We start from the raw sequence: 25,575 nt of genomic DNA, 5'->3' as shown, positions 1-25,575 counted from the left end.
GTTGGGGGGGGGGGGCACTGCTCTATGCTGAGAAGAGTGAGGAAGACAATCTTTCCTCAGTATAAGTACATACAAAATAAATAACTTATATTTCTGACTGCCCAACTTCTTTCCAAGATCCAGCGGTGTATTAAAGATGTTTCTTTCAACAGTTACTTGCAACTGTGATGCTCAAACCCAATAGGTCAGAAGGCAAATACTCTCCAGGAAGTAATAGACTATGTGTTATGGGGGTTACAGCCCAATACCATCCAGATCGGATTTCCCAGAGTCCCCCAGCCAGCAGGGATTATGGGTGTTGCAAAGAGAGCTGGAGGACATCAGGATTAGGGGATGGCTGCTCTCTAAGCTCAGGTTTCTTTTCCTGCTTTAAATATGCACGCTCTCCTGAAGTCTCCAGCTTGAGATGGTGGAGAAATTAAGGTAGTTCAATGGGCAGAAAAAATGGGCACAGGAGTCAAACATAACCACCCCAAAAGTCAATACAACTCCCCCCAAAAAAAATCTCAGGGAAAGAAACCATCTGATCAGAGCTTGAAGCGATCCCACTAAGTGCAATCATTTATGGAATGCGAATGCCAAACAATGTGCGGTTTACCTTCTGGGCTTGTAACGCCGCCTCCCGCTGCTGCCACCTTTTGTAGAGCCCAAACAAAGGCGTGGCTCCATCCACCCACTGAATCAGGCCTGATCTTGTCCCCAGGGGAGTCACTGAGTAATGCCTGGCATGGAAACGAGGCGTCTCTTGGCGATTGATTGTAGCAAACATGGTGTTGACGATTGACAGGAACTGCATGATCCGTTCGTCCAGATGCAAGTCTTCAAGGCCTGCGCGGAAAAGCAGACGAGGAAGGTTATGTGGGACGTTCCTTCCTTGCTCCCACAGCACAGGCTCCCTTGGGGTTTGGGGCATGTGTACAGATAGTGCTCGATTTACAATCACAACTGAGGCTCCAACATTTCTGTTGTTAAGCGAAACAGTTGTCCAATGAATTTTGCCCCATTTGACTACCTTTCTTGCCACCGTTGTTAAGTGAATCCCTGCCATTATGTTATGTAACATGGCTTTTAAGGAAATCCAGCATCCCCCGTTGACAAAAGGGGATCACATGATCCCAGGATTCTACAACTGTTATAAATACGAGCCAGTTGCCAAGTGTCTGAATTTTGATCACGTGAATCTCGGGATGCTGCAATGGTCATTAGTGCGAAAAACGTTTTCCGGCGATGTTGTAAGTTTGAACGGTCACTAAACGAACTGTTTTAAGTCAAGAAAGAGCTTTCTTTCCACAGCAGCAAAGGTGGATGGGGTGGGATTTTTTATTTATTTATTTTTTTTATTTTTTGAGATCTGCCCTGATCAGAACTGCAAGCCAGAGATTCCTTCCTTTCCTCAGCCTTATTTTTATGGCTGTGGAAACAGGTAGAGGTCCGTAACTCTCCTTCGCTAACAAGGGAGAGAAGGACCAGGAACAATAGCAAGAGCCCTTAGACTTATATCCCGCTTCACAGCGCTTTACAGCCCTCTCTAAGCGGTTTACAGAGTCAGCCTATCTCCCCCAACAATCTAGATGCCAGCCTCCCTTGGATGGGGAATGGAAGAGGCATCCTCTATGCCTAGAACTCTAGCTCTGTAATATATATACATGGTGGCAATGTAGCAGAAGGTGGCTGTCCCCCCTCCCCCGGGGTTGTAGTGCAGTTAGAGCACTGTGCCATTGGACTTGTTTGGGGGAAAGTTTCCCAGCGGTCCGAAGTGCCTCCAGATTCTTGTCTAGACTTCAAATGGCACTTTTCTCCCTGCGAGAAACTTTCCACCAAACCAGTAATGACCCCTTCCCCTCATTGATCACATTGGCCAATTAGGTTAACTGGTGGGCTTCTCAAGTATTCATCTCCTCCTTCCTCCATCGCCCAGGAGATGACCTTGGTTCTCCCGAGAAAGCTCTATGTTCTGTCTAGTACTACATTCCAATCCTCCTCCCCCCTCCCACAGTGTGGCGATGCTGAACCAGGAAAATGGCTTCTGCCAGGGTCGGTTCGGCGTTGACAGTGGCTTCAGGTTGTCGGTTTATTACCATAATTGGGACCAGTACTTCCGTTGCTAAGCGATGTGATTGTTAAGTGAATCACATCCAACTTTAGGGTCTTCTTTTGCTGCCAGGGTTAAGCTAGAAGGTGTTAAGCGAATCCAGTTTCCCCCGTTGATTTTGCCCGTTGGAAGCTGGCTGGGAAGGATGCAAATAGTGATCACGTGACCCCCCCCCCAGGAGGTTGCAACTATCGTAAACACATGCCGGTTGCCAAGCGCCCGAATCGCAATCACCTGACTGTGGGATGCTGCAACAGTCTTAAGTGCAAGGACTGGTTGAAAGTCACTTTTCCAGGGCCGTTGCAGCTTCGAATGTTCGCTAAGCAAACAGCCGTAAAGTCAAGGACTACCAGTATCATTGTACAGTCAATATTCCTGGCCAGCACTCCGCCTGGATATTTACACGGATTCCTAAATGTGGCACTGGGTTCTTGTAAGCACATGCACCTGCCGACTTAATAATTAAAGTGACCCAATGCGAGTAAGAGAGATTGAGAGAACTCTGGCATCTCCAGTCGCTACCTCACCGCTAAAATAATTCTGCCCTAAAAGCCTTACCTTTGAAAAGATATGGGTAGTTTTTCCCATCGGAGCCCAGAAACAGCAGCTTCTTCGGTTTGGTTTTGGTTGGCAGAATGGTAATGGTGCTTCCTACGCTGTGTATGGTGACCGTGTCTCTGGCAGACACTTCTCCAGGGAGGGCTATCTCTGTGTTGGTCATGGCAGCCAGCCAGGGGCTGATCTCCTCTAGGCGCAAAATGTAGCTGGCCCGCTTCTGGGCTCTCTGTTGAAGGTTGAGCATCACCTGTTTTTTTAAACACAGACCAGTCAGGAAAAGGTCCGTTATGAGCAGAGGGTTGGACTAGAAGACCTCCAAGGTCCCTTGCCTTATTCCGTTATTTTATACGTGTTGTTTTTTTTAATTGTCAGCATTTGATGTTTTTTTGCTTGTTTTTCTTTCTTTCCCGGTTTTATTTTAACTTTGGAGATAAATTATTAAAAAGAAACTAACCCACTTGGATGTGTTAACTCTACATTCTACAAAGGAACCATTTAAAAAAAATATTTGTCCCATTATATAGGGAGAGTTTCACTCACTCTGATGCTTTTATCTTGGGATCTATGGATTACAGTAGTCACCATTCCTGGTCCCTCTTCTTGGGAACCAGAATTCACTTGGCGAGGGATGCAACACCAAACTTTGCAAATCAGGAATGAACTCTTCGATACTCTATTGTATCCCTACCCAATTATCTAATGCAGGGGGTCCCCGGTCCGTAGTATGCCAGCAACCAGGCCACACAAACAAGCAAAGCCCCATCCATGGGATGCAGGCAGCACATGAAACCATGCCCCCACCCCCTGGTCCACGGGAAAGACCTCTCTCTCCACAGAACGGTCCCTGGTGCCCGAAAGGTTGGGGGCCGCTGATCTAATGCACACATAGTGAAGCTGCTTCTACTTCAACTAAATAAGCGGGGGGACGGGACCCTACCTCTTTGAAAGGGATCCAGCTGCTTCCTGGCTTTGCAGGATTTGAAGGGTTCTTCAGCTTTTCCAAGGCGTTTTCGATGGCATCCCCATAATTATCCTGAAACCACTTCTCGTGGGGGGTTTCGGTGGGTGCGGCAGTGATGCTCTGCACGTGTTCCAGGGCAAACACAATGGGCTTCATTAAGGCTGTGTGCTTTTCACGCATGATGGCTATTTTTTCCTCTCTTGAAGGAAGAGGGGAGAAACGAAGAGCAATTAGGGGAAACTGTCCCTTATCTAACGAACAACTGAAACTAAAAAATAGTGCAGTTTTTATTAGCATTCCATTACAAATCTGGAAAAAAAAATCCCGAGCCTTAATTTCTACCTAGTCATAAAAAGGCACAGGTAGTCCTTGATTTACGATTGGTCACTTAGTGATTGTTCAAAGTTATGACAGATGTCCACTGGTTTATTTATGACCCAGATTCAAAGTTCCAACAGCTTGGCCCCCTCCAAGGTCATGTAATCACAGGGTCTCGTGCTCAGCAACTAGCCCACACTTATGGTTTGCAGCACTCTCTGTTCACATGATCCCAATTTAGGCTTTTGTTTCTGGCAAAAACCACCCTTTGCGGACAATGGATTCACTTAATGACTGCCACAACAAAGGTCATAACGGGGCTCAGTCTCTGTGGTGACCCACTTATCGTACAACAGTAATTCAGGGCTCAATTAAAAGCCATCCATTGAGAAATACCTGTATGCAGAAGAAGAGAATATGGACTTTTTGTACAGATGTCAATGTCTCTTGTGATTTACAGTTAACCTGTCTGCAAATTTGGGAAATAAGAGCATCCTGTTTTCAGGGAAAAGAACGAAACTCCTAAGGTTTGTTTTTTTTTTTTTTTGCTAAAAGTTCTTTGAGAAACCATCTGACTAAATTCTCAGAGGACATTTCAGGAGGCAGCACATCATCTTGTGCATTGGGAGAGAAAGCTTACTTGCGTAAGGTGTTGTTATTCTGGACTCGCTTTACTTCATCTTCCAGTTGCTGAATGCGCCGGAGGACGTACATGTGTTGCTGCAAAAGGACACCCAGCCAAAGTTCGTCCCAGAGAACAGTGACTCGGCGCAGCTCAGCTACAAGCATTTGAACCTGGATTGACACCAACGCAAATGTTTCTTTTAATGGTACAAAGGCAGAAATGGATTTCGCAAGGCTCTTTTTCCCAAAGACAAAGAACACAGATTCCTTCCTGCTTCAAGCCAGAACTGTTAAAGCACGGAAGGTCTAACAAGCAGCAAAAATAAGACAGAAACTATACCTGTAACACCATTGTTGGGTTTGCAGCTGACAGCTTCTCGACAATTTTGCTGTAGCAGTCTTGCATCATTGCCTGGTCTTCATTTAAGCCCACTTTGGCCTCGTCCTTTAGGCTCTCTTGAGAAGCAGGGGGGCTTGCCCCATCACACTCGCTGCCCAGCAGTTCTTCCCCTTGAATGTTGCCCAAAAAGGTAGGAATTGCCGAGGGGAATTTGCTCCCTAGGTTTTCAAGGGAAAAGAGAGTTAGTCTAACTGGACAAAAATCCAAAAGTTGGCCACAGATTAGCAGAGTTAACTTGGTTAAATTATTTACACATCCTTAGACTAGTATGAGCCCATATTGGCCACCTCAGCTGTATTGGTCCAACATAAAGACAAGCTATGGAAGGTTAGAACTTTCTGGGGCTTTCTTATTATTAAACATCTATTCTTCAGAAGAGGGGGAGGAACCCTTTGAATAGACAGGGAAGAAGTGCCATAAGAGTGAAACAGCATAAATAAGAGATGTCCTGCTCATGTTAGCATTTCCAAGATAATGTGCTTCATGCTGAGTACAGGTTCTCTGGCATGGGGAGCGTGATTCACTGACTAGCTAGATCCTGCTCATGCAAAGGTGAAACTTTGCAACCAGTATGAAATAAGATTAAAAGCCTGCAATATATACATTGGCTGGTAAAAGGATTTGCAACACGGCTAAAAGATAAACAACCTAGAGAAATGAGGTATTTCAAAAGATACTGAATCAAAAATACCTGAGGCTTGAGATTCGCTGCTCAGAGAAATAGTGCCAACAATTGCAGGGTACAGGATGAGGTGAGGAGAATCTTGTGCTACTCGGCAGAGAAGGTTGCAAATGCTCTGTCGAACATACACTTCCGGGTGATTTAGACGTGAGAAGAGTTGAGGAATTATGCCTTTATACGAAGACAAAAAGCAGACAGCGTAAATAATTGATTGGCACGCCGCACCTGAAAGGGTGTTGTTTTTGTGTTTGACCACTTAAAACCACAATTAAGTCTTACTGCCCTGAAACACTTACTAATGAGTATAATCTCTTGTTAGCACATGCCCCATCCTTGACTGTCTTACAGCTCAAGCATGAAAATGCTTGTTACTAATAGAGCTACTGCAAACAGCTATCTTGCCCAGCAGAAGCCACTCTGTGCAGAACTCTTAAGGGGTGAACTCAAAACAATGCAGAAGGCAGCCAATATTTTGAAGCACATATTTTGGTCGGTATATCGTAAAATTCACTGGCCTTTTTAGCAATGTTCGCTTAGTCATATTCTATATTTATCATACACTTTCACACCCTGTCAAGAAAATATATTTTGACTTCCAAATGCACAAGAGATTCCATCTGTGCCATGAAGCTGTGAAACTCAGGGCAAGAAATGGACACACATTTGTGAAGCACCCCACAATATCTCAAAAGAAAATATTCAATTCAATATTCACTCAACAATGAAGTGGTCAGCATATACACTTAACAAATGAACAAAATTCCTTAAGTTCCTTAAGGAAGGGAGGAAAAGTGTATTTTTACCAAGTCTACCATATTCAAAATTTAGCCCCATGAAATGCAAAGATAACCATCGCGGGATAATTACAACCAATTAATTGTAGCCTATTAACTCAAGTTGGGTTTTATCTCTCTCAAACAGCTTGAAGACTAAGAGAATAGAACGCTGAACTGCTAAAAATGTCCACACCTCGCCATGGAGCTGTAGGAGTCGTTTCCAGTCCGTGCTCGAGATACTGCCTCAGTTCCCCAGCGTGTTTCACAAGCAGCCTTAACAACCTCAAGGTGGCCATTACAATGACATCATCAGTGCTCTGTTCTGAAATATTCCTGAGGTGCAATCTGGGATCATCTTCATCAAGAGGAACCTACAGGTCGAAAGAGGAAACCAGCTCTGCTGAGAGAACAGTTCTTTTTACAAACCTCAGCGGCTTAACAGATCAAAAAGCACCATTGCCCTACCTGGCCAGCATTAAGTTTCAGGAAAGTAAAATAGGCACTACAGGAAAGCTTATAAAGGCTGAAGATCCTGTCTACAACTTTTCTCCACACTTTGATGAGTCCCTCGGTTGAATTCTCTTCCAGGTCCAAGAGCCAGGGGCAACTTGTCAACAACTGGCGCCAGATCACGTCCACCATATCGTCTTCCTCATTGTCTTCATTCTCTGCAATCTGAAGGGTTATATCCTCATCCTAAAGGGAGATTTAAATGTAAAGATTACCCCTGGGTAACACCAAAGCAGATTACAAGTTGGCAAATAAAACATTTTTCATCCTGGTTCAGTTAAGGGTAATTTTTAAGCAAGACAGTTTTAGGCAGGTTCATGCTGTCCATTGATTTACACCAAAGTGACATGGTTTACATTTTCAATGTAATCTTGTTCAATGTGATCTTGTTCCTTTCTGATTGCACAAAAGTATAGGGCCCTCAAATATATAAGGAAATGCCCACACAATAGTGATCTAGCAACATTGGCCTTTCGATTAATATTTAGCAAATTCGTATAGAAAACTGTTAATGATTTTGTAAGCAAAGACAGCGCTAGTGCTGTATCTGACTTTTCAGCCATTATTCATCTGCAAATTTTAGGCTAACCTGAATCCCAGCAGGCCGGCACACTGCCTGTCCAAGAATGTTGTAGATTTTCTCTCTGTCCTCTTCTGTAATGTTTTCTGGAAGTAGGCTTTGAACTTCAGATTTTTCTCTTGGCAGTAAGCGCACACCTCCTTGACTGTAACATCAAAGAATTTTTTCCAAAAGTTAAGTTATTTGGGTGGTTCTAACATAGCTTTGCCAAATTTTTGCAAATATCCTACTGTTTCAATTATCTTCCCCTGCCTTAGACAAGACAGGCTTACAATGATTCCACTTGAAATCCATTTACAGGAAGTTATTAACTTCAGACATATTCAGAGCCAAAGACAATTTAAAGAATTGGATTTACCTGGCATTGTCAACCACCTTTCGGCCCCATCTGTAAGCCCAGCTAGCTAGAGCTGCCCATGATTTCGCTACTTCGGGAGCCTGGGCTGAAGAGAGGCGATACAGCTGCCCCAAAATGAAATCAGGTTCTCCAACACCGATGTTGACTGGAGAAAGAGAACAAAGCAAGGTGTGGTTATCTCAAAAAAAAAAAAAAAAAAAAGGCCAGCGATCCACCTTTCAACTAACCAGCAGAGAGAAAGATCTCAGCTGAATGGCATGATGCCAAACTACCAAAGACCTATTTATTTCTTAGATTTGTCTGCCTGCCATCTCACAAGGAGACTCTGGGCAGCTTACAAGGTTAAAAACAATAAAATTATACAAAGATAGATGATAGATAGATGGAGGGAGGGAGGGAGGCAGGCAGGCATGCAGGCAGGCATGGTGGCCTAATGGTAAAGACACTGGCCTCCCACTCAAAGTTGAGAGTAGGTAGCAACATATATTTCTCTCCTAGGGCACAAAGAAAAAATATTTGCTGTAAACTCTATGTAGCATCAGGAAGGGCATCTGGCCAGTAAATGCTCAGCTCCATCCATTCTACCCCAAATTAAAGGATTACACGAAGGAAGGAAGGAAGGAAGGAAGGAAGGAAGGAAGGAAGGAAGGAAGGAAGGAAGGAAGGAAGGAAGGAAGGAAGGAAGGAAGGAAGGAAGGAAGGAAGGAAGGAAAATAAAATATAAATTATGATTAAAATTACTGTATAAAAGTAGGGAAAGTAGGAACAGGGTGTGTAGAGGGTGAGGTGGGATCTGCTATTGGTCCGTCAACCACCTCCTAGGTAGACAAAGCAAAAAAAGGGGGGGCAGCTCCGGGTATTTTTTACCTGTGGATTCACTTTCAATCCTCGGATACTCTTCCTCCATGGAATTAACGGATGGCAGATCAATCAAGGTGTAGATGTTTTTGGACAGCATGGAAAGGCCCGTGAGATTTTGTTGCTGTCGCGCTCGATACACTTGTTTCAACTGCCCTGAAATTTCCTTCCACTCAGCTTGGATCCACTTGGCTAAGGTCAGAATGGACTTGGCCACAGCACTTTCGGCCTTGGCAGATTTGCAGAAACATATGGCGCAGGAGCTCAGCATTTCCATGGCGTGGGTGGACTGGCCTGAAAACAGGGGAGGCCATTTTAGTGGCAGACACCGGTAGAACGAAAAGCTGGCATTTCAGCTCTGCTCATTTCAGAGATGACGGTTGCCTTAACAACCCACCCCGGGGGCGGGGGGGGGGGGAGGGAGACAGATATAAAGCATCACTGATAAGAATGAAAAAACTATAACATTCTTTGCATTAACCCAGAATATTTGATGCCGATGTGTTTTTCAAAATGTTTTGCCGCTTTCCAACTTGACACAGAATTTGAGAGAGAGTCATCTTAAAAGAGTTTAACATCCCCATTTGGTATTCTACTAATGTAGCAAGAACTCTTGTAATTTTTCTCCCCTTCCCAGAGACTGCCTGGATAAGCCCCTGCAGTTTTCTCGGTGAGGTTTTTCTGAAACGGTTTGCCATTGCTTCCTTCCTAGGGCTGAGAGAAAGTGTCTGGCCCAATGTCATCCAGCTGGCTAGGTGCCTAAAGCAGCACTAGAACTCAGAGCCCCCTGGCTTTAAGCCTGGTGCCCTCACCATTACATCGACCTGGCTCTTACCATGAATTTAGATAAACTCAAATTTAAGTTTTCACCTTGTCCCATGTGGAAAATTAGACATAGGTTAATTTCTCAAGTTATCAGTGTGATCTGAAAATTTCATTAAAGCCGGCTAAATCCAGAGTCGCTTCAGATAGTGAGTTGGGCAACATATAAATTTAATTAATTAAAGAAAACATGATGAGTACTGAAAAGTGATTTTTGAGAAAGTTACATAAGCGGCACTTACCAGCTGTGTACAACAGTTTGGTCTTTTCTATTTCAAGCTCAGGACCCCATTTTTCGTCCATCTGAATCGGGGCCGGCTGCTTCTTAAAATGGTGGACTAAATCCTGGGCTGTGGTGGTTTTCCCTAGCTGAATTTCGCTACACTGAGCAAGCAGTCGTGTCGCCAGGGCCACGTTCCCACGTTTCCTAGCAAATTTTGCAGCTGTCAGCCCCAGTTCCATTAAATGGCCTTTAACTGGAATACTCTGCTCTGAAACACAGAAATTCCAAAGTGGTGAACTAAAAGAATCAGAGGTGAGAGAAGAGGAGCTGCCACAAAAAGAGAAGCGGGGGGTCAACTTATTTTCCAAAGCATCAAGAAGGGCAGGACAAGAAACAATGGATGGAAACTAATCAAGGAGAGAAGCAATCTGGAATTAAGGAAAAACTTCCTAATAGTGAGGACAATTAACCAGTGAAACAGCTTGCCTCCAGAAGTGGTGGGTGCTTCCATCACTAAAGGTTTTTTTAAAAAGACTGGACAGGCCGCTGTCTGACATGGTATAGGGTCTCCTGCTTGAACAGGGGGTTAGACTCCAAGGTCCCTTCCAGCTCTATTCTAATTAAAGATATTACCAAGCATTTGGATCTAAATAGGGTTTCCCTTTATTTAAAAGTATGATCTCAACTTCTAGGTTCTCTTAAATCCAACAGCAACTAATCCTGATTAAATAAGTCTTTCATTCTTTTTAAACTTTAAGGCAGAAAATCAGGTGGAGAGATTTTGCATTCTATTTAACTGTACCACATGGCGAAATAGCTATAGATTCTCTCTGAACAGGCATTCATGAGATAATATGATGGTTCAGATCTGAGAAACAAACTGCAGAGTAATACAGCCGCTACACTTTTGTCAGTGGGGCAATTCTAGAATCTCCTTATCAAAATGCACATGTGTTTAGCATCTATACCTTTCAGTTTCTCCAGCAACTGATTTTGGAACATGGTGTATCTCAAAGCATGCATCCACGGCCTTACATCATGTTGCTTACATGAACGCAAGGCTTCGCTGAACAAGGGAATGAGGCAATCCTGTAAAAAAAACAAAGGATATGAGTAGTGGGTGGGCTGGAAGACATCTTTTCCTCCAGCTTCTAATAGAAAGAGTCCTACACAGAACCTGACACATTCTTAAAGTATGAGCTGTATACCTGTCTACACGCTTCTTCATTAATCATAGGTGTTTGACAATACAGTAATGAAAAGTCGGTGTTGATGACTTCTAGTATTACAGTAGTTACGTATTTATTGTTTTATGATTATATTTTAGAGTTAGAATTATAGGTAGGGTTTTACTACTATTGTGACGGTCAACCATACAGATCTTTAAATATTTTTAATGAAAAAAGCAAGATTGATTATGAAATACCCTCAGACAAAAAAATCCACTCCCACCCCCCAAAAAAGCAGTAAGATAACTACAGAATAGAACTTGATCTTAACCCCCATAATGTTAATATCTGAAGCCTAGGGTGGTTATTCTCAAAGTGTTTTGCCTGGTCTGGACTTTGTTCTCCATTGTATAAGGAAGTCTTTTAAGGTCGGGAGTTTCTAAATTCACACACTTGGCCAGGGTAGACCACAAGCAAGAGCACCCATCCATGTCCTGGTCCTGTCCTGTCCTGTCTTTCCTGTTCAGGAGGCAAAGGCATTTACCTCGGAGGGCAGCCGGCTCGAGACTGTGTTTTCCAACGCGGACGAACAGTACAGCTGCAGAGTGCTGAGGACGGGCAAAGACTGAGAAATGGTCAAGGTGGACAGGCGTAAAGGCCCAAGAGCAATGCGGGACGTCTGCTTCAGATACTTGGTCAAGTTCCTGGAAAACCAAGTGGCACATCCAAGAATTATTCGAGCTGCTAGCCTTCCATAAAACCTATCCCGACCCCCCGACCCCCACGCCATGCTCACTCTGTCATGGGCTGCCATTTCTGGTCCTGGTCGAGGTAGCCTACAGCTGTGGCCAAACAGACGGAACTCCTCAACAGCTGAACCTCAATGGCTTTCTGAAGTTCTCTGGGATCGGGAGACAACACGTTTGGAAGGAGCTTCTTCATATCTACAACGAGCGTCAGCAGATATAGAGTTGCTAATATCCATCGATTTCAGGCCGGCTTTTTTAACCCCACCATAAAGTCGTCACCACCACCACCACCAATGGATGGGTGTGGAAATTAAGCTGAACCCCCGTTGAGTCAACATAAGCTTTAACTTGGAGTACCTATTTTTTCTTTGGCCCCTCCAATAAGCAGGTTGATGTCCTCCCCAGGAAGCAGCTCTAGTTGTTCTGTACATTCGGCAAGTTCTCCAGCTCCGAAGCTGCTCAGGGACCTGCGATAAAAGGAAACCTGCTTCTTAATTTAGCTCAGCAACAAGCAGCATTCTGCTTTATTTCTGCAAAAGTCCCTTCCAACATCTACAAAAACTGGTCTCTTTCTGATAGGCTGCTATTTGGGAGAGGGGAGATATTAATTGGTTAATAAAATTTCTACATGCTAGAAAAAGATAAGAGAGGAAAATAATGGATTTTTCCCTTTTACCTTTTCCAGTTTTGGTCACCACACTGTAAAAAAGATGTTGAGACTCTAGAAAGAGTGCAGAGAACAGCAACCAGGATGATTAGGGACTGGAGGCTAAAACATATGAAGAACAGTTACAGGAACTGGGCCTGGCTAGTCTAGCGAAGAGAAGGACCAGGGGAGACATGATAGCAGCCTTCCGATATTTGAGGGGCTGCCACAGAGAGGAGGAAGGGGTCAAGCTATACTCCAAGGCATCCAAAGGCCAGACAAGGAACAATGGATGGAAACTGAACAAGGAGAGATTCAACCTAGAAATAAGGAGGAATATCCCAACAGTGAGAACAATCAACGGAACAGAAGTTACCTTCAGAAGTTGTGGGAGCTTCATCCCTGGAAGCTTTCAAGAAGAGATTGGACTGCCATTTGTCAGAAATGGTGTAGGGTCTCCTGCTTGTGGGGTGGGGCGGCAGGTTTGGACTAGATGACTTACAAGGTCCCTTCCAACTCTCTTAATGTGTAACTCTGTACTTTTCTCTTTGGCCTCATCTGTTATTTCATCCAACCCACTACTTTGCCCTTCAGAATTTTACACCAGAGGGCATTGCTTTTTGGAATGACTATCCTAAAATATAAATAGTTGAGTCTGTTTTGGCAAGGTCACTGTACAGATATGCCATACAGAATTAGTAAGGTGCAAAATCTTTGCAAGAGGTCTGTTATTACATTACTATTTCAATTTTGACACACATTTCAAGAAAAGCAGTTTAGAATGGGCAAAGAAAGGAGACACTATATTGGATGAATGCCTGGAGATCAGAGACCATAGTTCTTGAGAGGTAGGGGGGCTGCCTCTGAAGGCTATCTCCTAATAGGCTTCCTTGTGCAGTTGGTGGACCACTGTGAGAACAGCCTGCTAGACTAAATGGGTCAAAGGTGTGACTTAGCAGTACACTGCTTATCTCCTTAAACCTGTCTGGGAGGCTGGCTGCTGCTATTATTATTACTATTATTACTATTATTACTATTATTACTATTATTACTATTATTATTATTATTACTATTATTATTATTATTATTATTATTATTATTATTATTATTATTATTATTATTATTATTATTTTGTTACTAATGGAGAACCAGGAGGCAGAACCAAATATAACTGCAGGGCGCAGAACCACTACAGTCAAAATCAGAAGGCTACCCTTGCCAGGAAAACCTCAACTATCATCTCCTCTCGGTTTCCTTTTGTCTGTCACACAGGTGAGCTGTCCTAACCACGTCTGTTGCCTGAAAGACTTCCCTGTGGCACGGCACAGCTGACAACCCAGAGGAACTTACTTGATGTAGTTGAAGTCTGCTTTTAAATTTACTGAGCCACTGCTGCTGTTTTTTTTCAAGTCATGCACCGCGTTCTGCCATTCCTGCACCGCAGACCAGTCAGAGATGGAGATGTAACACTCACAAGCTTTGTTCCCCAGGTAATTGATGACTTCAGGGGAAGAATCCCCTGACTTAGTCAGCACCATTTTCCGCGAATCTCCTGCATAAGCCAAAGTCTATTATTAGTGCCCTCCACAAACTTAAAGACACAATATTTTCAAATGTTTTATTTTATTTATTTATTTAGTTCAATATTTTATTTCTCAACACACACCTTGGAACTCATTTCTTGGGATGAAAGCTCGACTGGAGATGCCCATCTATTGTGTTCTTTGGAAAGAGTTTTACTTCCCTGCCTGCAAGATTCTCACCCACGCTATTTTTGGTCAATGCAATATTTGTCTCTTGGGCAAAGGTACAGAAAATGACATTGCCAATTTTTTCTCTTCCTTGCCCAAAAGAGGTTGTATTATTGCTTCCTATGGAGAACCATTACACACGAACTATCCCCCAAATAGGGCCCTACCAAGTCAAAGATGCCAACGGTATATTCTTGCTTGTTCCATTTAAGGAGCATGAAGTTTACTCTTTTTAGACTTATGCGTATGTTCGTTTCTAAGTATTATCACCTACACAGAGAGAGACATGCCACCCTTCCTTCTACGCTGCTAATCCATGACTGTCCCAGACTTTAAGTAACTGACTAAACAAACACAAGTCCCTCAAAAAAAAATTAATACCCACCATTTAAGGAGTGTTTTGGGCTGGCATTATTGCCACTGTTCAAATTAGCCAGCTTGAGGACGGCTTTGTCAAAACCGGAGACACAGCAATCGACTCCTGTCATGGCAGAGAGATGCTCCTGGTATTCAACGGCTGCCTTTTCAAACCTTCAAGAATGTCAGTTGCAGGAATTAGCAAAACTTCCCATGGCTACTTATCCTGCTTTAATCCATCCCATAATAGAACGTTCCTCGCTGGGCAGAAATGACCCTCCTATAGCTTGGCAAGGAGCAGACCAGAAGCGCGGATTTAGCCTGCAAATTCGCCTTTTCCAGCTGCTCTTCCCAGTAAAGGGAGAGAGAGAAAGAGCAGTAAATGAACCCATCATCCTGTTCATCGCTGTTCTCCTATTCAGAAAAAGGCTATAAACCTCCGTTTTCCTACCACCCCTCACCTTCTAAACCAGGGGTCTCCAAACCTGGTAACTTTAGCATTTGTGACTTCAACTCCGGCTGAGGAATTCTGGGAGTTGAAGTCCAGAAGTTTTAAACTTAGCAAATCTGGAGACTGATGTTCTAAATCTACTCCCAGTTGGTACTTAGGATACTATGCCACATAACCACAATAGCCTACGATGAGAATAAATGACCTCCATCAAACAAACCACATTTAAAACAGATCTTCAAAAGATGCTGAGTACCAGTCTCAGTTCTACTAGATTATACGGATGCTCTGAAAAAAAATATGCACCCTGATAAATGGACGCCGACAAGCTACTGTGACATCACATCCATAAAGATAACATAATCCACACAATGCCACTTGATTTCCCTTCCCCTCGTGGAAAGGTCTAAACATGAAAAGAGGGGGAAGTGTTATATTTGTTCAGCATTGTTGTATAGACTACTCACCGTCCTTCGGCCTGCTGAGCTACAGAATTAATCCAGGTGAGGTTTTTGCCAACTATAGCCGAAGACCAGACAGCTATACCTTGAATGGCTTCAGGGCAATGCAGTTCACACAGGGCTTCAACGACCATCATGATAGTTACTTCCAATTCATTTCCCTAGGAGCAGAGAGATCAAAAAACGGTTAGTTTTATTTATTGGTTTAATCCCATCATGTCTGACTCTAGAGGGTCAAGTGCACATCTCTCTTTCTTAGCCGAGGGAGCCACAACATTGTCTGAAGATATTTCCATAGTCACTGAAAAACACTCTGATGTTGGGAAAGATGTTTGAAGGCAAAAGGAGAAGGGGGAATGATAGAGGATCAGATGGTTAGTTAGGGTCATCGACGCTATGAACAGGAATTTGGGGGGCAACTGTGGGAAACCGTGGAGGAGAGGGGTTCCTGACGTGCTATGGTCCATAGGCTCACCAAGAATCGGACACAACTTAGCAACTGAGCAACGAATTTCGGTACTTGTGATTCTGATAACAAATCCATCTTGAGTGATACCTCATATAATTACTCTGCACTGGGTGGGAAAATAGGGCACAAGTAAGCCAGCAACCTTTGGGTTCACCCAGTGATTTATTCAGAGGACTATGAAAATATTATGCTCAGAAGTGTCATTACCTGAGATATATTATTAGTCTTCATTTCTGTCAGCAAATCAAAGCCATGACGAACAGTGACAGCGGGCTGTCCAGCCAATAACCCAACGCGCATGATGGAAAGCCGAATACGAGTTAACCAATCTTGGCAGGTCTGACGGTTTGTATAGAAGAAGGTCCTGATTACCTTTGTAAATGGAGAGGCAGAAATCTCACTTACTGCTTGTTTACTCACAGATGTACAAACAGAAATAACTGCCTATACATCAGAGGTCCCCAAACTTGGCCAGCTTTAAGACTTGTGGACTTCAACTCCCAGAATTCCTGAGCTAACAGGACTAGAGGAGGAAGTCTGGGAGTTGAAGTCCACAAGTCTTAAAGTTGCCAGGTTTGGGGACCCCTTCTATACACCATAAAAACAGTCAAACAAACGAACAAAACAACTGGATGGAAAGCAAGTTCACTTTGCATCATGGAGCATAACTATCTTCAGAAGGAGCTTTGTGAAGATAACCCCAATCAACAGCTGGTCTATTGATCAGCAACAGGATGCTTTAAGGCTATTACATAAGAAGGAGGGGGCAGGGACTGGTGTTACCTTTGGTGGGGATGTAAGAGCATTGGCGCACCCTTCATAAGCATTATACATCAGTTTCTCCAAGTTCTCCAAGTACTGAAGGAGCAGAACTAGCCGCAATTGGTTGCTGCTGTGACCTTCGTCATTGTCAGCTGTAGTCCACTGGCTGACATCTTGATCCGGATTTAAGGTGTGAGCCGCAAGGCTTCTAATGATACCTGGAAGCAGCACCCATTCAGAATAGATCAGGGTACAATATTTCAGACTAACCCTTTCTACCCAAACTTTAAAAAGGCAATCCCTTTATTGCAGAAAGCTCACATTACACCACTGAGCATTTTGAACTGAATCATACTGAATGCCCAGACATCCTTATGTTGAATCTTAACTGTATATACAAGTTTACAATAGTTGTCTATAGATTCATGATTATAATGACTATTTAAACCTGAGTTTATCTCACATAGGAAACAATAGGGGTAAGTGTGTAACTAGCCAGGAAAATATCAGAAAAGAGGATCCCTCACAAAGCTCTGAGGAGAATATTCACTAATTTTTTTGTACAAAACCAAGGCTACAATCTTATGTCTGATTTGCCATCCCACTAGAAAGGGATTTTTTTAAAAAAAATTTTATAACCAGATTAGAATACATAGGAATTTTATGTATGCTATGCCTTGGAAGTCTAGGGGGAAAAAGTCAATGAAATGTTTTTGTAAATTTCAGCAACACGTGAACTAGAATGCTTTTTTAAAAAATGCAATTACCTATTATGCATTTTAAGTTAAGACAGGTTCCTATTTAAAAATGTAAGCATATTATTTCAAAAATGCCCCTCAATTTTTGAGAAGCACACATGCATAGTGCTTATGAACATGTTTTAAAAATGTCTAGTCATCCATGGTAAAAAGTATTAAAATATACTATACATTTTTTCAGGTTACCTTCAATAGTCTGGAACGTGTCCTGGGCTCTACCTAGGGGTGTTCTTAATTTTGAAAGGACAGTAAATTGGGCTGCTTCCCAAATAGCCCACTGCCAAAGTACAGCCTCTGTTTTCAATAAATTGCGTGGAATACTGGATGGATCGTGTTTGTCCAATCTTTGGCAACTATAAAATAACCTTTCTAGCCAGCTCTCTTTCCTGAAACAAAGTTGGTTGTTACGGAAGGTGAGCAAAAGTTAACACAATATAACTGAATTATATTTCATTTGGATGAAGAGAGGAATGTTATCTACAGTAGCAGTGGCTGTATTCAGATAACAGTAGCTGTACTCAGATTTAACATCAAATAAAATTAAGTTCTTCATTCTATCTAGATGTCTCAGGTTGTCACTTCCTCTCTTCCATCCGCAGCCACAAGCAAAACTTCTTGTAGAGGCTGAGTTATTTAATATACAGCATATTATGTATAATTTCTCAATAACTGACTACCTCTTGCCAATACACCCAAATTTCCTTGTTCCTCCACCCCACCAAATAATGTTCCTTTTTTTGTAGCTTTGAAGTTTGCAGGGGCTTCTTACCCTGTTCGGTGAGAACTTCCATACAGGATGAAACTGATGATATCAGAAAAGTCTTGTGGGTGAAATGTGTTGCTTGGAGCTTTGCTCATGTGTCCTCGAATGGCTAAGGAGATTTCTTGGATTTCTGCGTGGTGGTGATTGCTATCAAAAATTACACGGAAAAAAGCACAAATTGTTTAGTGAGAAGTTGGAAGGCAAATATACAGACCAACGCTTCCTCCCGGCTGTCACCTGTCACCCCTCCTCCACAGGGGCTTTTACATGGGCCTCATATTATATACATGTAGTGTGACCTACTACTTGGTATGCAGAAAAAGACCTGTGACACAGCGCGCAGTCCATTAAACCCCTCACATCCTGAAGAATCTAACTCCCAAACCATCAAATTCTCACCATGGATTGGGAAAGGATCTAGGGCAGAGTTTTTCAACCATGGCAACTTTAAGATGGGTGAATTTCAATTCCCAGAATTCCTTATCCAGCGTGCAACTGATCTTAAGGTTAGAACTGGAAGTATCTCACTACAATATGTCACTTGATCTTGTTTTTCCACACACCGATTGTAAGAATTTACACCCAAGGCAATTACTCACCTTAGTATGATATCCAAAGGAATAGACTTTAAGAGCTTTCCAAATGCTTGCCTTATCCGAGCAACACTGTGGACCAGCTGAACACGGCATACATCAACACACCTGTGCCACAAAACAGTGAAAACAACACAGTAATGCAGGCTCTCACACAATAACTGAACAGAACAATGAATCTGCAAAAAGTTAATGGACTAAATACCTCTGGAGTAAGTCTTCTGGGAGAGAGGATGACAAAGCATGAAGGCTGTTGCATGCTTGGAGACATATGTTAACATCTTCCAAGAGAGCTGCGTTTTGGAATTAAGGCAGTTTTATTACCCATCAGAATATTATCCGTTTATCTTTTAGCAATGACTGTTAATATTAAAAGGGTATTTAAGAGCAACGAATGACAGAAGTTGAACTTAATTTCCTCAATTTTTACACATCTTAATTCCTAGGTATCTTCAGTTTAAGTTACTTACTGTAACCAATCTAGGGAAAACTAAAGTATTAAGTTTGCAGAGGGGTAAAATGTATTTTTACCAGATTAGAAAAATTTGAAATTAGAAAAAAATGCATTATGTTATTAAGAATATAATTTATATTTTGGGAAGACTTTAACTAATGGAAATAATGAATGAATTGTGATTTATGCTATGTTGTTGGCTGTAAAATATTCTCAATTAAAGAAATATAAAATGCAAGACCTTTGCTAGTTTTCTAAGAACAGATTCACAAGAAAATAGGTACGCATTTTGCTTACCCCTTTTTAAATTAGAAAAATCAAACTCTTACTGTTTGCCAGAAGTCCTTTACAAAACTTATGGAAGGAGGGGAGAGAGAACAAGGGCGCGTAGGTCTCTGATTTCTTCATCAGAACAGCTACTTCCAAAGCCCAAGTCATGAGCAATTTCCTAAAAACACAAGCATTCTCTTCAATTTTTATATTATGTATCTATGCCTTTCTCCAGACTAGCCATGCTTTTCAAAGATGGCAGTTTCAAACGACAACATTATTAATCATGTTAGCTGTGGAATTCTGGGGGTTGAAGTCCACACAACTATAAAGTTGCCAACCTTGAAAAATGCTGCTCTGGAGTTAAATTTGATAGCCAAGATTTAAATGAAGAACAGGCACATATTACAAATACCCAGGAATCTAATTCCTCTTTCTGAGAATAAGGAAAACATCTCTTAAATATATCAAGTTTCTTCCCTGCCCTCTTTTCACATGCACTGAACATTAATTATTATTGATCATTTTATTAGAGAAAACAATATTTTGACCAGATGAAACCACTAGTTACCTGGTATCATGGGTCACATTATCCTTTTTAAGTAAAAGTCCCAAGAGATTTACAATGATAGAAAAATGTTTCTTTGTAGCTGTGGTCACAGTGCTTATGACAGCCCCATCAAACAAAGAAGGAGATGAGGAGCTGAGACTGCTAGATATGAAGTGGTCATGTCTGGAAAAGGGAGAGAGAATTAGATTTTAGTCATACAATCAGGCTAAATACTGTATATTTGGGGAGGCAATAGGTGCTGCGGTATAGCCTGACAGTGTTCAGAACTGTTAAAATTGACCAAGAAATCAATTCCCCCAAAAGGCCGTATAAAAAGGATCTTGCCCATTTGATTTTGCTTTACTTTCCCCTCCCCTCAGCTTCTCTTATACTCATTTAAATTGTGTGTGTGGGGGGGGGGAGTTTGCTTGAGTCATTTGCGCAAATCCTTCTTTTTGATTTAAGCCTTGTTTTCCTCTTACAACTTTGGCGATGAGTCTATTTCTTCCCTACTTTCTTTATCAATCCTTCATTCTTATCAATAGTGCTTCTTCTCTCTTGAAAGGCTAATTCTTGACAACCAAGCATCTCATTTCCTTCACAAAGAAAAAGAAAACCTGTGCAGATTCTAAGCTTCCTGTTTTAATTCCTAGAAAATGCACGAGTTCTCCCATCCAGCATGTTGCAAAGCCTTGGTTATCCTTTTATCAAATAATCCTTATATTTTGCAACAGGGATCTTACAGTGCAGCCTCTCTTTTCAAATAAGGGAGATCTTGGAGAACACACAGTAGCACTTACAGCAAGGACGGTAAGAGTCCAGCAGGATCTCCCGCTAGGAGAACAAAATTGAAATCATTTGTAAACTGATGTAAGTACCACAGTTTCCCATTTAAAGAACGAACTGCCTCGCACCTGGTGCAGTGTGAATACAGGGTGTACAGCACTGCATACTGGACAGCTGGAAAGTGAACGGCTATGTCACCATGGGCAACCATCAGATTCTTGCTCAGCAAAGCGAAGACCGTCGGGGAGAGAGCCCACATCTGGCAAAGCAAGCCACAGTAGAGAACAAAGCATGTATCACAATTATACTACCAGAATTGGACTTTAAAAAATACAAGAAATAGTTTAAGGTTTTCTAGAACCCTCTCCAATAATACAGACAAAGGCTAGAACAGTTGTGAAAACTAGCTTACAAACTGTGATATAACAGACAGGGCAGAGACGAACCTGGATACTTTACACACATTTTTGAAAAAAGCCAAAACAATTAAGACACAAAGTTTATTCCCTCTGACTATCACTCTGCTGAACACCAGCACTGTCTATGTCTATGTGTATTTACCCATGTAATGTGGCTTATTTATCCTTCTTACCGTCTTCTTTACTCCCCCTCTTATTGCTGGTATTATTATTATTATGATTATCCTTGTTCTGTTGCTTTGCATGTACACTGAGAACTTCTGTGTAGCAGGAACAATTTTTTTTCTGTATTTCCAATTCAAAGGGAAACACACCAATGCAGAGACGTACATGGAGAATGCAAGACCTATTCACTGAAGGGATGCTAAAAATAAATAAAGCTACTTTATCTTTTTTTTGTGTGAATAAAGACCTATAAAATTTTAGAGCCATGTATTTTTATTTCACTATTAACTATTGCAGAGCTTAAGATAAACAAATGGACTTCTTTCTAAAGTACTTCTAAAGAACTTTAGAATTAAAGGCCTGGTGATTAAAACATATGAAGAACAGTTGCAAGATTTGGGTTTGGCTAGTCTAGAGCAGGGGTCCCCAACCGCCGGTCCGCGGACCGATACCGGTCCGCGGAACAACTCTTACCGGGCCACTGGTTGCTGGGCGCCGCCATCTTTTTTTGGTAAAAAAGTGCTTCCGGTGAGCTTTTCCGGGTAGAAAGCTCACCGGAAGCACTTTTTCATCAAAAAGATGGCGGCGCTCACGCCCGTGAGCTTTTCCGGTAGAAAGCCATTTCTACCTGAAAAAGCTCACCGAAGCGCTGGCGCCGCACTTTTTCGTCAAAAAAAGATGGCGGCGCCCAGTTGATGCCGGTACCGGGCCGCGGCGCCCAGCTGATGCCGGTACCGGGCCGCGGCTTCAAAAAGGTTGGGGATCCCTGGTCTAGAGAAAAGAAGGACTGGGGGGGTTTGATAGCAGCATTCCAGTATTAGAGGGGCTGCCGCAAAGAAGAGAAGGTCAACTTATTTTCAAAAGCACCAGAGGGCAGGACAAGAAACAATGGATGGAAACTAATCAAGAAGAGAAGCAACCTGGAATTAAGGAGAAACTATTGTGAAGACAATTAACCAGTGGAACAGCTTGCCTCCAGAAGTTAGGGATGCTTCATCACTGAGGGTTTTTAAGGAGACTGGACTGTCACTTGTCTGAAATGGGACAGGATCTCCTGCTGGAGCAGGGGGTTGGACTAGAAGACCTTCAAGGTCCTTTCCAGCTCTATTCTGGTTGAATTGAAACTTCTAGAGAACTGCCTTCCTGCCCCCTCCCCATGTACAAAGGTACATTTACTTTGCACGACGGGTGCAAGGCTGCTTTACGTTTCCACAGCCACATCAGTTTGGAAACACAAACATCATTCACACCCCCAACGGTAAGGATAACTCACCCCGATCAATGAATTTTTGGCATTTCCAATTGTAGTCAGCGCACTGAGATCAAATATGACAACAAACTTTGCATTGGCCACATCAAACATGTGGTTCTTGAAAGCATCGTGGAGAATTTCCGAACAAGCTTGGGGAAGCTGCAGGCTGCAAAGGAGACTGTTCAAGGCACAGGCCATTTCACCCAGAATCAACTTGTAGGCTGTTTCCAAAACAGGAATGTTCTTTAAGCTTAGCACTGCTTGATATACAGCGTGTGCAGCAGCAACAACCTTGAAAACAGAAAAATATCATGTCAGGAAGGTTCCTGCCCATTAAACGTTTCCTATAACACACGTGGATTCAAGACATACTTCAAACCACAGTTAAGTTGCCTTCTCTATAGCTAGGTGTGATATCTCAGCTGTGACTGATTTGCTAGGTGTTCTCTTAAATCTAAAAATTACTCTTAAAACAAAATTTTCTAAGGGTTCATTTCATGTGGCATGAAATTTAATTTGCTGCTTACCTCTTTTTCCTTATGGTAGCGGAGCGTAAGAAGCTTAGATTCTGGTATAAACAATTTCTCAATAAAGGATGATGGAAGTTTTGTATTTATTTGTTCAACAATCTAGGCAAAAAAAGGAGGCATTAATATTAACATGGATTGTGAATTCTGTAAAATGTTGTTTCCTATTAAATCAGTGTATTTATTTATTCATTAAACAAAAGTTACAAATTTGAATGAACTAAAATGTGACAGGGATAGTAGGCATTTTAGTGCACTTACACACACACCCTTATGAACCTCTTAAATATGGAATGAGGTCCGCAAAAGTTGGAATTAAAACTATGAAAGTTAGTAGCTTTTATCTATCAAATCCCACTTTTCCTTGGTGGAAAATCCAAGGCATCCCTCTCATTTGCTCCCTTATTTTCTACTGCTTATTAGTAGCAGGAGATTTCTACTTGGCTTATCAATTTTTAAAAAAATATTTGACAAGCTGTACAAATAGTTATGAAGGAGCAGTGAAATATAATTCAACAACAATCACTGGCATCAAACTATAGCAAACATATTTAATACATATTCCCAACTAGTCATCTTAATAGTGTTATTATATCCAGAAGGAAAATATATTTTTTATTATATAGAAAACATAATTTGTACAGCATCTTGACAAGAACAATCTGTTTTTAATAGATAGCAAACAGTAATTTGTTTAAGGACATAACATGTATCCCTTAAAACTCAAACAAAGCCGAAGAATTAGCTTTAGGTTTCCAATCTACTTTTTTTATCACTCATGGTCTAGTATTTTTTTAAATGAACAAAACTGTTATCATTAAATGCAGGTATTATGAGGATTGTATGTACCAGCATCAATAAGTTCAACACCGAGATGATATAATCAGTACCACAAATCTGACAATTTTCAAGCTGATCTAATCCATAAGTGATGATCATATCGCAATGTATATTCATGCTGGGATCCAGACTGCCAAGCAGGACACCGACACACTCATTGGCAGCAGTCAATACCGTCTCAGAAAAAAAGACCTGGTTGGCGGCTGTCACACACCTCATTACTCTGTACAAAACCTGAAGAAGGAAAAAAAGAGAATTCAGTTACAATGAAAGTACATGTTGTCATCCCTTTGAACTCCTGCTGCCTGTCTGAAGATATTTTGATAGAGCATATTCAATTTTTGGTTAATATGCACCATATGTGTGAGTCATCTTAGAAGCAACTAAAGCTCTGTCTCCCAAGGTAAGCTGATCCCAGCAAAATCGCTGGGATAATTCCAGATGTTTAATTGCTACAGATACCAAAGTTCATGAGCAAAGTGCCCTAGGTTTTTTTGTGGCGGTCATTAAGCAAATGCTGTGGTCATTAAGCAAACCTATGGTTTGCTATGGACATAGTTATGCAGAAAAGCAAAAGTGTCTTAAAATGCGGTCACGTGACTTTGGGATGCTACAAATGGTTGTAAACGAGGCCCAAAGCTCAGTCATGTGACTTGGGAGGGGGCGGGCCTTTGGAATTTCCAATCCCAGTCAGAAGTAGCCCCAAGGGAGGTCTGTTGCAGCTTTGTACGGTCATGTTGAGGGCTACATATACACAATGAGGTGAAAGCAAGACATTTTTCCAGTTTTACACCAGAAAACGAAAATCACAATTATTAAATATTTAGATTAGCTTGGCGTGATTGGCCAATGAAACCGCTCAACCACCCAAACGAGACTTACATCAGTTACGTATCCTTCGGTAATGGGCGGCCCTCGGATGGGACTGAACCGCTCCCCAATACTCCTCACCACTGTGCTGAACACGCGAAGCAGAGCTGCCAGTTTGGGCAGTGAAACAGAAGGAGGAGGGATATCTTCATCAACAGATTCTCCGGAAGCGACGTGGCCGAGATCCTACGTGAAGAAATATATCAAGACGGTCCTCAGTGAGGTTGTGCTCAGAATTGCAGGCTGTGCATTTTAACATACAAGGGATACGGCTTGTGACCTCCTTAGTCTTCAAATCTCTCAGTTTACGCACGTTTCTTTTCATGTCAGTAAAACTCCTACAGATTTAGTGATCCATTTAAGTTCTATAGAAGTTTAGCAAGGGTGTGTTTAAGGAAATATTTCTCCATCTTGTCATCTTTAAGATGTGTGGACTTCAACTCCCAAAATTCCTAGCCAGCAAGTTGCCATGGTTGAGAAATACTTGTTTAAACGAAACTTGTGGGTAAGTTTAAGGAACAAACCAACCATAACATCATATAATTCATGACATAAAGAGTCTGTGGAGATTTTCAAATCATCCAGGGCATTTGTGCCAAAAGTGCTTCTCCAAAAGGCAACTGGACTTTCTTTTTTTCCCCCTTGAAGATGTTTTGCTTCTTATCCAAGAATCTCAGTACAGAAGAAGCTTCTTGGCTGAGAAGCAAAATGTTTTCAAGGAAAAAAAAAACACCAAGAAAGTCCAAGGTGC

The 25,575-nt window shown here is 42.0% G+C and overlaps 1 protein-coding gene across 1 annotated transcript in view; it reads right to left on the bottom strand.

Annotated features, from left to right (window-relative positions):
* Positions 1-25,575, bottom strand: part of SMG1 (SMG1 nonsense mediated mRNA decay associated PI3K related kinase) — a 59,580-nt gene that overhangs the window by 19,934 nt on the left and 14,071 nt on the right. Inside the window, exons 10-41 of the mRNA XM_026682482.2 lie at positions 24,837-25,010; positions 23,964-24,188; positions 23,115-23,216; positions 22,609-22,878; positions 20,880-21,010; positions 19,987-20,148; positions 19,475-19,593; positions 18,897-18,984; positions 18,698-18,799; positions 18,105-18,245; positions 17,522-17,721; positions 16,599-16,795; positions 16,023-16,187; positions 15,353-15,507; positions 14,463-14,608; positions 13,677-13,878; positions 12,038-12,147; positions 11,728-11,875; positions 11,476-11,635; positions 10,731-10,851; positions 9,782-10,030; positions 8,727-9,011; positions 7,860-8,004; positions 7,511-7,646; positions 6,877-7,107; positions 6,605-6,782; positions 5,645-5,806; positions 4,894-5,111; positions 4,570-4,724; positions 3,588-3,810; positions 2,651-2,897; positions 599-828 (exon numbers count right to left, since the gene is read on the bottom strand). Coding sequence (XP_026538267.1) covers positions 599-828; positions 2,651-2,897; positions 3,588-3,810; positions 4,570-4,724; positions 4,894-5,111; positions 5,645-5,806; positions 6,605-6,782; positions 6,877-7,107; positions 7,511-7,646; positions 7,860-8,004; positions 8,727-9,011; positions 9,782-10,030; positions 10,731-10,851; positions 11,476-11,635; positions 11,728-11,875; positions 12,038-12,147; positions 13,677-13,878; positions 14,463-14,608; positions 15,353-15,507; positions 16,023-16,187; positions 16,599-16,795; positions 17,522-17,721; positions 18,105-18,245; positions 18,698-18,799; positions 18,897-18,984; positions 19,475-19,593; positions 19,987-20,148; positions 20,880-21,010; positions 22,609-22,878; positions 23,115-23,216; positions 23,964-24,188; positions 24,837-25,010 — 5,577 coding nt within the window. The remainder of the gene's footprint in view (positions 1-598; positions 829-2,650; positions 2,898-3,587; positions 3,811-4,569; positions 4,725-4,893; positions 5,112-5,644; positions 5,807-6,604; positions 6,783-6,876; positions 7,108-7,510; positions 7,647-7,859; positions 8,005-8,726; positions 9,012-9,781; positions 10,031-10,730; positions 10,852-11,475; positions 11,636-11,727; positions 11,876-12,037; positions 12,148-13,676; positions 13,879-14,462; positions 14,609-15,352; positions 15,508-16,022; positions 16,188-16,598; positions 16,796-17,521; positions 17,722-18,104; positions 18,246-18,697; positions 18,800-18,896; positions 18,985-19,474; positions 19,594-19,986; positions 20,149-20,879; positions 21,011-22,608; positions 22,879-23,114; positions 23,217-23,963; positions 24,189-24,836; positions 25,011-25,575) is intronic.

Source organism: Notechis scutatus, chromosome 12, assembly GCF_049901735.1.
Source record: "Notechis scutatus isolate UNSWTSFEM ecotype Mainland chromosome 12, rNotScu1.2, whole genome shotgun sequence".
NCBI lineage: Eukaryota > Metazoa > Chordata > Lepidosauria > Squamata > Elapidae > Notechis > Notechis scutatus.
The sequence above is the reverse complement of the archived record's forward strand: the minus strand, read 5'-3'. Positions and strand labels throughout refer to the sequence as shown.